We start from the raw sequence: 13,124 nt of genomic DNA, 5'->3' as shown, positions 1-13,124 counted from the left end.
AGTTTGCTTCTGTGTAATGCTTGTTATAGTGCTGCCATCTACCATCCGAACTACGAGCGAATTGTAATGATTGAATAGTTGTAGCGTTGTAGATCTAGTGCTCTCTATGGCGAGACTTTTTAATTGGGAGATCGGTTCGCATTCGCGCCTCGAAGTTGGGAACCACAGAAAACCAACTTCAGTCGACCACCATTGTGGCGACGGTGGGGGGGGGGGGGGTACGAACCGCCACTACGGCCTTTGAAGACCGGACACACCCCGCTTCCCATCTCAGGGAGATATCAAAGCTTAACTGCAGTTGCGTTTCTGCTTGAAACTGCGGACTTGTACAAGAATGTGTCAAACTAAAGCTTAATTCGTCACTATGGCCACTAGACCACCACAGCGGCTGCCTTACAAAAGATTCTCGGAAATTGTTAAACTGCTCTGGGAAGCCGCGATAGGCGTTGATTAGGGTAAGAAGCGCCACGGGTGGAAAAAATTTCAGAATCTCTGGTATAGACCATGACCTTACGAAACACTATACATACGATTTTTCTTAAAAAATTATAACTAAAAACATTTTTGTGAATTTTTTCCCCAATTAGGAAAGTAATTTTTTAACGAAATGACCGATATATATCCGAGCCCATTTCAGTTAGTGCCGTGTTAACGCATGAGCCCAACCGGGCACATCAAGAGGGGGGGGGGGGGCTCACAAAAATTAGTTGAGTTTTTCAGAAACATTACTAGGCCCATGATGATCTTGAGATGGCTCTGATTTCAGCTCATATGGTACATATTACATAACAGAAGCATTATATACTCACTCCACGTGGATAAGTGCTGTCCATCCTTCAGTATATTCCATTGATATATGGTTTGTATGGTACTAGCTAGATCGGACTCTTTTTCGAGTCTTTTCGCCAACTTCGTGAAAAGCTTGTCACTCTTCAGCTCCATGGTACTTGCCTACAGAAAATATATGGCGCAAAAGGGCGGAGAAATTCGATTAGTACCGTGTAGCTGGGCCATGGAAGGCTGAAACAAGTAGTATTCAATCGTAAATAATCGCATAAATCAGCCGTTGTTTACTCGGATAAAATTTTTCCCCCTATGAAATGTATACGACACGATCATAATTTATTTTTTGCGTGCATTTAAAATCATGAAAGAATAGTTCCAATATTTGCATGGGTGAAGGTTACAAAAACAAATAATAATAAACGGTACGAGTAAAAGGTCGCCGATTATATTGCGACATCGTTAGACGATATTTTTTCGCAATAGCTTGTGATACGAGGTTGCCAATGACACTCTTAAAACGGTGTTTATGAAAGCCAATCAATTTCCATAATTTAAAAAAAAAACGCTAGATATTTGCTAAAATAATCGAGAAGTGTCACACTTGACAAGAACACGTCATTATTAACAGAGGAAATTTTCTAGAAATAGATTCAGGCATATAAATAGGCATATATTCCATAGGTACAATATCCAGTGAACGTATTGACTGGAAACAGCTTATGAATAATAATGATACACATTCTATCCAAACACCGAAATTCCGTGCTAAGATGGCAAACTGTTATAAGTAATTTTTTTTCAAAATTTCACGATGAAAATTTGTAACGAATATTTTGCCAAAATGCGGTACTGTGGCTTTTTGACTCATTACAATTTGCCTCCGTTGTTTCCTCATAAGCGGAAAAAGAAAGACGAAATTTTTCCATATTCCAAAATTTGGATGAACGAAACTCCAGAACGGGAACTCAATTTTTTAGGAAAAGTGACTCTAATGGCATTTCGCCATCCAAAATTGTTCGTCGATCAATAATGCAACTTTAAGATCAAAACCAAGTTTGAAGAATCCGATTTCTCGTTCAACAAATTTTTCTTTGCAATAACGTTTCTTGATTAGCACTTTTTTGGAAGATCTCTTCATCAAACAGGAAGAACCTAGGACTCCTTAGGACAGTGGCGTCGCGGCGAGCTGGAGATATTGATTTGTGTGCCTATTTATACTTTGAAGTGGTTTTTTAGTGGGGGGGGGGGGGGATATCTACCAAAATATCCTAGGGGTCGCAAATGAACCATGATTTGGGCAATTGAGGCACGAGGCCACCGTGCACCTACAGCAAAACCTGCCATCTCTTGCAGACACCCGGAGTCCACGAACCACTTTTTTGAAAATCCCGCCTTAAGGTTCTCAAATGAAATAATTTCAGAAAATTTCAATCTGCATTTATATTTCGAAGGGCTGGTATTTATTTTTAAACGATGCGTAGGATACACTCATATAGCTCTCAAACACTCACATTTGTCAGTGAAGAATTCTACAAATATTCAGTCCACGAAAAAAAAAAGAACCTACGATCGCAACGAAAACTTAAGTTTATAAACATTTACAACTTAAAATAAGAAGTAGCACAAACGTATATACTCACAGATGAAGTGGACGAGGCCGAAGCACCAGTCGGATTGCCGTTGTTCCGCATGGCAAGAAGAGGTTTGAGCCTCTGTGTCAGCATTATGTTGCCCTTGAGCTTCAGCTTACCTGTCATGAAGGCCTAAAAAAAACAAACGAGAAAACTGGTTCATTAGTTCATACACGTCGGTATAGCCGGCCGACAGCCTCGAGGCCCTACTTTCACAATAGGAGGGCTCTTGCCTATAACTTCCCCACCACCTAGCCTACACGAAAAGAAAAGCTTCCGTGAACCTTCTCACGTCAAGGCTATGAAATCTGCTGCTGAATGAAGGCAAAAGAAACGAAAAAAAGATGTTTATCTTTTTACATATCGTTAATTGCGACATTTTTGCGTATCACCGCGAAAAATCGCTACGAATTATTATTGAAAGGCTTATTGTCTTCGAAATTCAAGGTGCGGGTAGAAGACCGACTAGAATTGCTAAAGTGAGGCATCCACCCATTCCTTAGACAAGCGGTTCTCAACCGGTGCTCCGCGGAGCCCTTGGGGCTCCGCGGCCGCTCGAAGGAAATAAAATAAGAAACAGGAATTTGAAAAAATAATTATAATTAAAATAATAAATCAGTAATTTTTTTTGCTGAATAAGTAAAAAATAATTTCTATGGCGAAGCCCTGTAGACCTATGTGTCAAAAAGGGCTCCACGGGTCAAAAAAGGTTGAGAACCGCTGCCTTAGACGATTCCCATTATTAATTGACGATTGAAAAAATAAAAATTCAAGCAGGCCTGTATAATTTAAGATGGACTTGAAATCGCAGCTGATACGAGTTCTTAAAAATTAATCCACGAGAAGGGAGAAATCAACGTTAAATAACTTCGCAAAATTCGTGATTATGAAACAAATTTACGTGCTGAAACGAAACATTTTGCTTCAACGGATGCTCAAAATCTTCGATGAGAAACGTTTTTTCAAGAAATTTTTTCCTGCGTGAAAAACATGCAGATTTTCTGTAGATACCCATCAGGAATCGCGGGAGAATATTTTTGGTGCGATTGCAAACTAAAATGTCTATCGAGGAAAAATTTGAAAATGACATGATCTCATATCTATAAAAAATATGGAGGAAAAATGCCCAATCCCCCACCTCTAAAAAAACTACACATACAACCTTTCTGGCTATTAAACAATAGGAAAATATACTAAAGTGACAGATGGCAAGGTTTTCTATTTATTGCTGGTAGGCACACCATCAGTGACTAATAACCATCCATTCTCTGTGGCTAACACCAACTTGGAACAGCGTTTCATCCCAGTACATTAAAGAATGAGTATTTTTGGAAGAGTATAACAAGAGCTCTGTCACATTGACCTTACATTTTTTTTTGGGGGGGGACACTCTAGACCAGTGATTCCCGACGTGGGCGTTAACGACCCCTTGGGGGCGATAGAAAGTTCCAGGGGAGCGGTACAACACAGGATCTTATGGGTTAGATTGCGTTGTGGGGCGATGGGAGAAAACATTTTCTGAAGAAGGGGGCGATGGGACGAAAAAGGTTGGGAAACTATGCTCTAGACCAGCGGTTCTCAACCTTTTTTGACTCGCGGAGCCCTTTCAAGTAAAAAAATTCTATGGCGGAGCCCCGTAGGCCAAATTTTTAATTATTCATCAAAGTCTCTGATTTATTTTTACTATTTAAAAATATTTACAATCAATTTTTTCAATTTTAGTTTTTTTTTAAATTTTCTTCGAGCGGCAGCGGAGACCCTGGAGAGTGCACAAGGAGCCCCCAAGGGCTCCGCGGAGCACCGGTTGAGAACCGCTGCTCTAGACCATAGTTTCCAACCTTTTTTGTTCCAACGCCCCCTTCTTCAGAATTTTTTTTTCTCCCACCGCCCCCCAAAGCAATCTAACCCATAGAATCCTATGCTATACCCGTAGCTTCTACCGCCCCCATGGAACATTCCATCTCCCCCCAGGGGGCGTTAACGCCCACATTGGGAACCACTGCTCTAGACCAAGATTTTTGGTGAGCTGTTGTATTGATTTTTATGGAAAACCTAGATTGGAAGTAAACAATTTTTTGTTGATCTAGAGCAGGGATTCTTAACCTTTTGTATTCTCCAGACCCTCTTGTGCCCATAAGGTGAAGGACACAGACCCATGTGCCATTAAAATGAAAGCCACAGGGCCCCTTTATAGAATATTCTAATTGTTTTGCCATCTAAGCCAAGAGTCTTGAACCTTGCCAGCGTTGTGGACAAAAAATATTTCCATGAAGCCAGAAAAAGCCAACAAGTCATGCTGCTGTATCTAGATTCACGCAGTGGTATCTAAACAGGTGGCCCCAACAGGGCCGAGGACTCCAAGTGAAGCAGAAAGGGCCCTATATTATTTGACAATTTTAATGGAAAAATATTTCATATAAATTCCACTATATTTTCTTCACCACTATAAATTTCCTTCATTTTTCCAGAGGTGTTTTTTAGCATTTCTATAAATTCTGCAACTATATAACTACTTTTCATTGGTAAGCCACTGCAAAAAAGCTTTGAGGGCCACATTTAGCCCGTGGGTCATGCGTTGGACACCCCTGATCTAAGTTCACAGACAGCCCCCTCGAAACCTCTTCGAGAACCTCCGATCGAGAACCCCAAGCCCTGTCATCCTCTTTTGTGGGCAGGAGGCGGGCATGCTCTTTGAACTCACAAGAAAACGTCAAAGAACATCACATGCACGCAAATGTAACCAGGGGAAGAAGAAACCGTACGCAAATCCGCGTCACAGTGAATAAAAGGCGTGGACGCCAGCCCTGTGAAGTTATTCCAGCGTACAACCGTTCTAACAGTTTTAATGTACGGGATAATGATGCACTTCAGTAATACTGAAAAGAGCACAGACATGCATTTCATTTAGGCATTCATAACACTGACATGTATTTCATTCATGTTTGCTTTTTCAGTACTACTAAAGTGCGCCATTATCCCGTACGTTAAAACTGTTAGAACGGTTTTGCACGCTGCAATAACTTCACAGGGCTGACGTCCGCGCCTTTTATTCGCTGTGACGCGGATTTGCATATGGTTTCTTCTTTTTCCCCAGGTTGCATTTGCATGCACTGTGTTCTTTTTCTCCCGATAAATTTAAACAGGAATGCCGTTTTAACGTTTGCGGAGCGGCTGTTTCGAAACGCGTTAGCGTATTTGTGTTTCATGTTAGACCACGCATTCTTTGATGACAATTGTTTGTATTGGTGTGTACTATCACCTCTTAAAGTTTCCCCCATCTTTTCTGAATCACCCTGTATCTATACATTGCATTGTAGGTAAAAAAATATATCAAACAAGATTCTTCTTTTTCTTAATAAATCTGTTTTGCATTGATTATTATAACACCTGTTTCAATTTTTTTGTTCACAGGAAAGATTATTTATTTTCATCGCCATTACTGTTCACGGTAATTTCAATGTTCAAAATACATAGGTCTACTATTCCTACTACTAATTCAATATTTTAATTCACAAATATGTCATAGTTTTCAAATGAACAGATAAGTTATTCCAGAATGTAAAACGTATATTATTCCTTTCAGACCCTGGTGCCCCAAATGTGTGAGTTGCTCTCTTACTGTAGAATTTTTTCTTTTGACCAAGGAGTTAAGCCTTGACTTATAATATTGTGTAAGTTTAGAGTTATAAATATGGTGAATATGAACTTTGGGAGTTTTCATCAGAGAGCAGTGCTTATAGTTGAACAGTCAGGGTTTTCTAAGATGGCTTCCATGATAAAGTGACTAGGGAAAATGTGATTTATTCATAGGCATACACTGAATTTTTTCCAGGGGGGAGGGGTTTCAATTTTTTTTCCTTCTCAAGGGTGGGGTTTACGTTTTTTCCTGCAAAATAACACTATAATCTCGACTTGAGGAAGTTAGAACCCCCCGCATATGCCAATGGATTTATTGCATAAAATTTAGCAATAAAATTCAGTAAAAATTTATATGTGAAGATGAATATACCTTGCATAATCTTGGCTGAAAAAATTTGAACAAAGTGAATTATTTCTTCACAAAAAAAAGATTTCCAAAAAATAAAAATTTGATGGCATTTATGTTTTTAATGCATTTAAGTATTTAAAATGCTTAAACATTTTGAAAATTCCAAAAAAATTATATGGTTCTTACTGAAAAGTATAATTTCAGTAAACAGTCACACAACACATCTTAAGCCCCCATTGAATTAATAAAAACTATCAAATACAGGAATGGTACTCAAGGCCCCTGTATATAATTTTTGTTGAGTTTTGTTTCTCCAGTTAATGACATTTGAACAAGAAGCAAGATTGTAGAGCCATAATTGGTCTTGTTTCTGATTAAATGGAGTTTTATCCAGTCATTTAAAAATTCTATATATTTGTTAGTCAAAGCACACTTTTGACCATAGGACTATTTGGTGACACACATTGATTTAGAGGGAATAAAAATTTAAAGGGGACTTTCATCCAGCAGTTGATTGAAAATGGCTGATGATTATGTTTGATTGATAGCCAGCAAAAAAAAAAACCACTACCACCATCGATGAAAGAGTTTAGAAACTTAAATATATATGTATCTCACTTTTTTTTTACTTAAAAAATTGAATTTCCAGAAATTCATTATTGAAAATTGAAAAGGAAAAAGAATATTAAATCAATATTATTGAACATTCATACATTCCCCCCCCCACTTTAAAAGACACGACAAAGTGGAATCATTTGATTAAATGAGAATATTTTGATCACTAAGCGGAACGGAGACTTTTTCTCCTACAGCATATCAATATTATATTATGATGCATGCATATTTACATATTCTGAATACAAAAATGTGATGCACATCATCACATTCATTCATTCATTCATCCATATCACATTCATTTCATTTAATTCATCACAGAATTTATTCATAAACTGCTAAAATTTTCTAATGTGTAGAAATTGAAAGTTTTGAGGTACATAAATTTCCTCTTCATGAAAAATGACAAAAGTAATCATAGCCGTCCTTTTAATTTTACCTCCAATAAAATTTTTCACCGCACACATTTAACGAAAATTGCTCGTGATATGGAAATAGGATATCTATTTCAAGTAGAATTCAAAGAAGATAAAGTAAACCTCCCAAAGCAGAATGCTGTGCATTGTTCTGCAATGAGCCCTTGGCTGACAGGAAATGTTCTGTGGTAAAACTTCCCATAATAGTGTTTTCTACACTTTTCTTAAAATTCTTCCAGATTAATCTGCAATAGCACTGATTTAGGCATACTCTGCTTTGGGGACAAAACCTTGTCACTTGTACAGAAAATTGAAGAAATCTACAAAAAATTAGTCTCTGAGGTTTATACAATAAATCATTGACATGCAGTTTCTGAAAACGAAAAGCTTCATTGAACAATGTTTATATTAAGCAATGATTTTTCATTTTATAGCAATTAATTTATAACCATTTGGAAAATAGAATTTTTTTATTCATAAATACAGTCTAAAAAGATTCAGACAGTGTGAATCAAGTAAATTTACAAAACTTTTAGAAGCCACATAAAAGTGCATATCCATCCTTCAATTTCAGCTTGTCTAATAGTCTTGTCATCCATTCTCTTCAACACAGATAAGTAGATAAGAAAAAGGCACTTGAAGCTCTTAATGAATACTAAATTGTGGAATGCAAAAATTCCTTTGGGAATGTCTAATGAATTGGTACTGCTGGATGCAGGGCTCCCATTCAAAAAAATGGAAAAAGTAGGATGGGGAGGGTACCTTCCTTAAACATAACCATAGCATAATAAAAAAAATCCCTTGAAAAATAATTTTTTTTGAAAAATTATAAAATTAATTTTTTCCCATAGCACTATTTCATTACCCTGTAAGATTGACTCAAGCCAAAGCAAAATGACAGAAATGACCTGGTTACAAAAACAATTTTTGGCCAAAATAGGGTCTTAGCAACCCCACACGTAATTCTGTCGCCCTTCACGATATGTATCATATATATATATATATATTTTTTGGAGTCTTCCAGTCCAGTCTGGCACACACAACTCTCTTCCACAATGCACACAGCAAATTATGAAAACATTAAGTTTTTTAAGAATGACGCTCTTTCGAGACCACTTCCAAGAGCACGTGTGTAAATTACAAGGTCTGATGTAAATCAAGTCTAGGTAAATCAGATGATTTTACTGTATTGTGCATCCTTTTTTTAAAGGGATTTGTTTAAATTTTAGTGTTCAATGCGCCACAGTAATCGTTTTTACCAAATGAAGCACTTTCATTTCATTTGATGAGTGGGAGCCCTGTAGAGATGGTATCCTATAGATATGTTAAGGTCACACACATATATATGATAACTTAAATACATACACATCTACATACTTAGTAAATCTTTCATATTTGAATGCCACAATCTGTCTTGCACATTGAAAAATTGACAGATGCCTTGTGTTTTGTAAATATCATATCAAAGGGGTTGCTGGTTTCTTGTAGACTTTTTTTTTTTAATAGGAGACTGACTTCCATTCATGCCTCAAAGTTGAAAAACCACAGCAAGATAACTTCAGCTGACCACACACAACTGTGCTGCAGGCAAGGCTCAAACCCGATTCATAACAATGTGAGCAAGATGTTTGGATGACCCCACAATGACAAATAATGAGTAAATACTAAAATACATATGTATGTTTGAATTTGATTAACCCTTCCAAATAACCCCTACTCTTCTCTGATACCAAAAAACAATACTTCATGCCACCTATAAAAAATTACACATGATGTGATATATTTCAAACAGAAAAACTTACCTTCTGTGGATCTAATTTTCCTGTCACCATCGCTAGCATGTCAACATCATCTATGGTCATTGTAACACCTGGTTTCAAACCATCAATAGTGCCTTGTACAAGCCTTCCTGGCGCATTCTTCAGATCAACAGCTTTAAAAATAGTTTTTTTAATTTTCAAATTAGTCATCTGCATTCAGTATCTACTAAATAATATTGATTGGAAAAATTCTAGGGTAAGTCCTAAATTTAAAGCTATACCAACTCAGGCTTTTTCTCTTTCCTTTAAATCGAGCACAATGCCGGTCTATCGCCATGGATAATTTACTACCAAATGAGTTGTACTGGAGGTGTGTGCTTGTACACTTAATAGTTTGAGTGCATATCCAATGTGCATTTGGTTGGCTGAAGTTGGTGTTTTCTGTGGTCCCAACTCTGAGGCAACGAATGCGAGCCGATCTCACATTAAAAACTAGCAATGGGCTAAATATTCAATACAACTGTACAAATATTCAATCATTACATTTCACTCATAATCTGAAAGACAGATGACAACATTGAAAGTTCATGCATAACATTAGATACTCACTCGAAACTGTTAGGTACATATGCATACTTTTGGCACAACTCATTTGGTAGTAAATTGCTCCTGGCAAAAGAGTAGGGTTGCTAGATATCCTCTTTTTTATGTTATTTCAAGCGTCCTCCTTTACGTTTTAGAAAATTCACCCTTTTGTCCTTTTCAGGATTCTGGATTTTTTTTTTTTTCTGAGGAAAGTTTTTCTCAGAAAAAAAGAGTAAGTAGTAATTCCAAGACTATTGGAAAGTTATTTGAATGATATCACCCTGTGTCTATTTTCTCAACATGGTCTAAAATTTGTGGGACTTTTTTACACTGTAAAGAGGCACCATCTGTTGTAAAAATTTGGAAAAGTGACATTACCAAAGGTGCACATGCAATTGTCCTCCTTTCTATTTTCCAATCTAGTAACCCTATAATAGACCAGAGTTATGCTTAGTTTGAAAGTGTTGTGCATAAATTTTAATACTGCTATATCTATTTTTCCAAATATAAGTGAAGTGTAATATTTGCACCATTTTAGGTCTCTTGCTGTCCATAGCTAGACTTTTAACAGGGCATAGATTGAATTTATGCTCAAATATGAGAACCACAGAAACAAACTTTAGCTGACCAATAATATGCCATCAGTGAGGTCTGAACCTCGGGAGGGGGGTCTGTTACTATGACCAAACAACTGCACAGCGACATCAACTTGGGACAACAAATGTTCAACAGTACCGTTCCCCCTTTTTGGTAATGTTCCACTCATAAATAGCTTGGATTTTAGATGCAAGGTCAGGCATCGCTTTCAGTCTCTGAGCCATAATGCAAAATCTACATAATATTGATAGTCAAAATGTTCATCGTTACTTGAATTTAGTAGACTAGCAACATTATACTCTACTTTTGGCTCTAATTTTCTTTGATTTACACCTAGTTCTTGATCATTCCATCCAATAACTTTTGCAAAAAAAAAAAAAAAGAAAACAAATACTTTACCAAAAAAAAAAAAATTTTTCCCCAAGTTTAAATTTGCACATACCCAATGCCTCAGTTTTTGAATTGTACAAGCTATATTTTGTGCTACTTACAAATTGATTAGTTTATTGATGTTTTATCTCATTTACATAAACTTTATTCACGATAGACTTATTTTATTCAGTTGAATCAAATGTATGTATGAAAGAACATGTAGGCTACAACTGAGAAAATTTGATGTGGACCCTTACTATAAACAGCAGCAATGTTCCCCTTTTTGGTAATGTTCCACTCGTAAACAGCTTGGATTTTAGATGCAAGGTCCGGCATCTCTTTCAGTCTTTGAGCCATAACATCAAACACTGCTTTGCTCTGGATGTCAACTGCAGGCTAGAAATGATGCAAATGAGTAATTACTTACAAGCTGCTGGTTGCAAAGAAATGCAATACAGGGTTGTAAAAGAAATATATTACAGTGCATACTATTTGCATCTGAAAAACTGAAATGCAAGTAGAATGATCATATGCTAGGTTTGAGCTAGATAGTGACATTTATTTTTATTTTTTCTGGTCTAATAAATACAACACTTGTGCTTTTAGTACTAAAAGAACAAGTTTTGTATTGATTAAATCAGAATACTCAAAATATTATCCATGTTCCATATGGGGAAACCCTTACATTGCAAATGTTGCCTAGGTTAGTGATTCTCAACCTTTTTCAAGACCACTGCCAGGTAAAGTAAATTTCTTAAGATAAGAGCAAACACTCGTTAAAGTTTACTTGTTCATAAGACCAGGACCACAACTAGATGCCGCCTGGTCGGCTGAAACAAGCAGGCATTTTGGCATCCCCCTCTAATATGGTGCCCAGGGAAAAAGACCTGCCTGGCCTCCCAGTTGTAGCCCTGCATAAGACAATAGTTGATAAACAATTAATTTCTATATCAATTACATGCTATTTATATGACTATTAACTTAACATTAATAATTTGATAATTCAAAAGTATACTCACAGGAGCAGGAGGTGGTGCAACAGGAGCGGCAGTAGGATTTCCAGCATTTTTCATGGCAAGAAGAGGTTTCAATCTTTGTGTCAACATGATGTTGCCCTTGAGCTTCAGCTTTCCAGTCATAAATGCCTAAAATACATTCATTAAAATTTATCAGACTACAAAGCGGCCAGATTAAAATGAGAAAAAAAAACAAGCATCCACATTGTGTAAACATTACATGAGTTGAAGTTTTTGAAAAATCTTTATGATTTAATGTGCATAATTATACAATCGGCTCTCTATATTCACAGCGTACTTCTAATTTTCTGTGGAAACACTGTTGTAGTTCTCATATTCGTACAACATATGAATTGCACATTAAGCAAATGCTTTAGAGAAAAGAAACTGCTAACAGATGTTATAATGCCAAGAATCACTGCACGCCCCTTCTACTTCTGCTATACAAAGCAGATATAAACTGGATGTCTAAAAAACCAAAAGTTCATGGTGAATTCATGGATTTTTTGTATTCATGGTCACCCACGATAACCCCTGCAAATACCGGGGGACAATAGTATTTATTTCATTTTTTGTTAAATTAATTTCGAGACATGGAATCAAGGTTTTGTTCTATGCCTTGTATATTTGACCATTCAAAAATTCTGTATAATTCAAACTCAAGATATTGCTATTTTGTTCCAATTCAGTGAATATTCTTGCCATTATCAGTCTTAATGGCCTAATAAGCAATCTTAAACTAAAATAGTTCACTAATACTGGGTAATTTTGAATATTATTTGCTCCCAATAAAGGAAAGGGGTGTTAAGAGTTTGGCTCGTTTTGTTTGGCTTAGAACTTGTTTATCTTAGTTGTTTTCTCATCCGCTATTATTTTTTGGGAATTCTTTTAATAATATTTTTATCACATTTTAAACATGTCCCAAAAAAGTTTATTTTAAATGTGACTTAGGAAATAACAAAAGTTTAGATATCCTTACTTTGTCATGTTAAACCTGCAGTAATTATGAATTCAGACATATACCCTCATGAATTCAGATTTTGATGTTCACAATACACGTAGGTGCCAATTCAGACTTTTCAGGCTTGAAAAATCTGTAGTTTATCACGTGATGACACATTCAGCATCAAAGAAAACATGTCATACAAATAAAAGGGAAAACCTAGGGACTTTTTGTAAAATTGTAATGTGACCATATATAAATCCAGTTTCTCCGGAGTGCATTTTCAATTGTCTCGATTTTTTAAGCAATAACTGGCCCCTTTGCATGCTTTTGGCATCATATTTGGCAACAATTAGCTACCGATTTTTTGTACTTGAAATCCTGATTCCTCATATTTTTTCATGAGAAACCGGGG

The 13,124-nt window shown here is 36.5% G+C and overlaps 1 protein-coding gene across 1 annotated transcript in view; it reads right to left on the bottom strand.

The window, feature by feature from the left end:
- Mfe2 (peroxisomal Multifunctional enzyme type 2) overlaps positions 1-13,124 on the bottom strand; it is a 59,650-nt gene that overhangs the window by 17,841 nt on the left and 28,685 nt on the right. The window contains exons 22-26 of the mRNA XM_089247518.1: positions 11,770-11,895; positions 11,008-11,146; positions 9,239-9,369; positions 2,427-2,549; positions 810-951 (exon numbers count right to left, since the gene is read on the bottom strand). Coding sequence (XP_089103644.1) covers positions 810-951; positions 2,427-2,549; positions 9,239-9,369; positions 11,008-11,146; positions 11,770-11,895 — 661 coding nt within the window. The remainder of the gene's footprint in view (positions 1-809; positions 952-2,426; positions 2,550-9,238; positions 9,370-11,007; positions 11,147-11,769; positions 11,896-13,124) is intronic.

Source organism: Pholcus phalangioides, unplaced genomic scaffold (assembly GCF_987345545.1).
Source record: "Pholcus phalangioides strain wild (caught in Gottingen) unplaced genomic scaffold, Ppha-v1.0 ptg000003l_1, whole genome shotgun sequence".
In the NCBI taxonomy this organism is placed as follows: domain Eukaryota; kingdom Metazoa; phylum Arthropoda; class Arachnida; order Araneae; family Pholcidae; genus Pholcus; species Pholcus phalangioides.
Note: the sequence above shows the minus strand (reverse complement) of the source record. Positions and strands in the feature narration are given on the sequence as shown.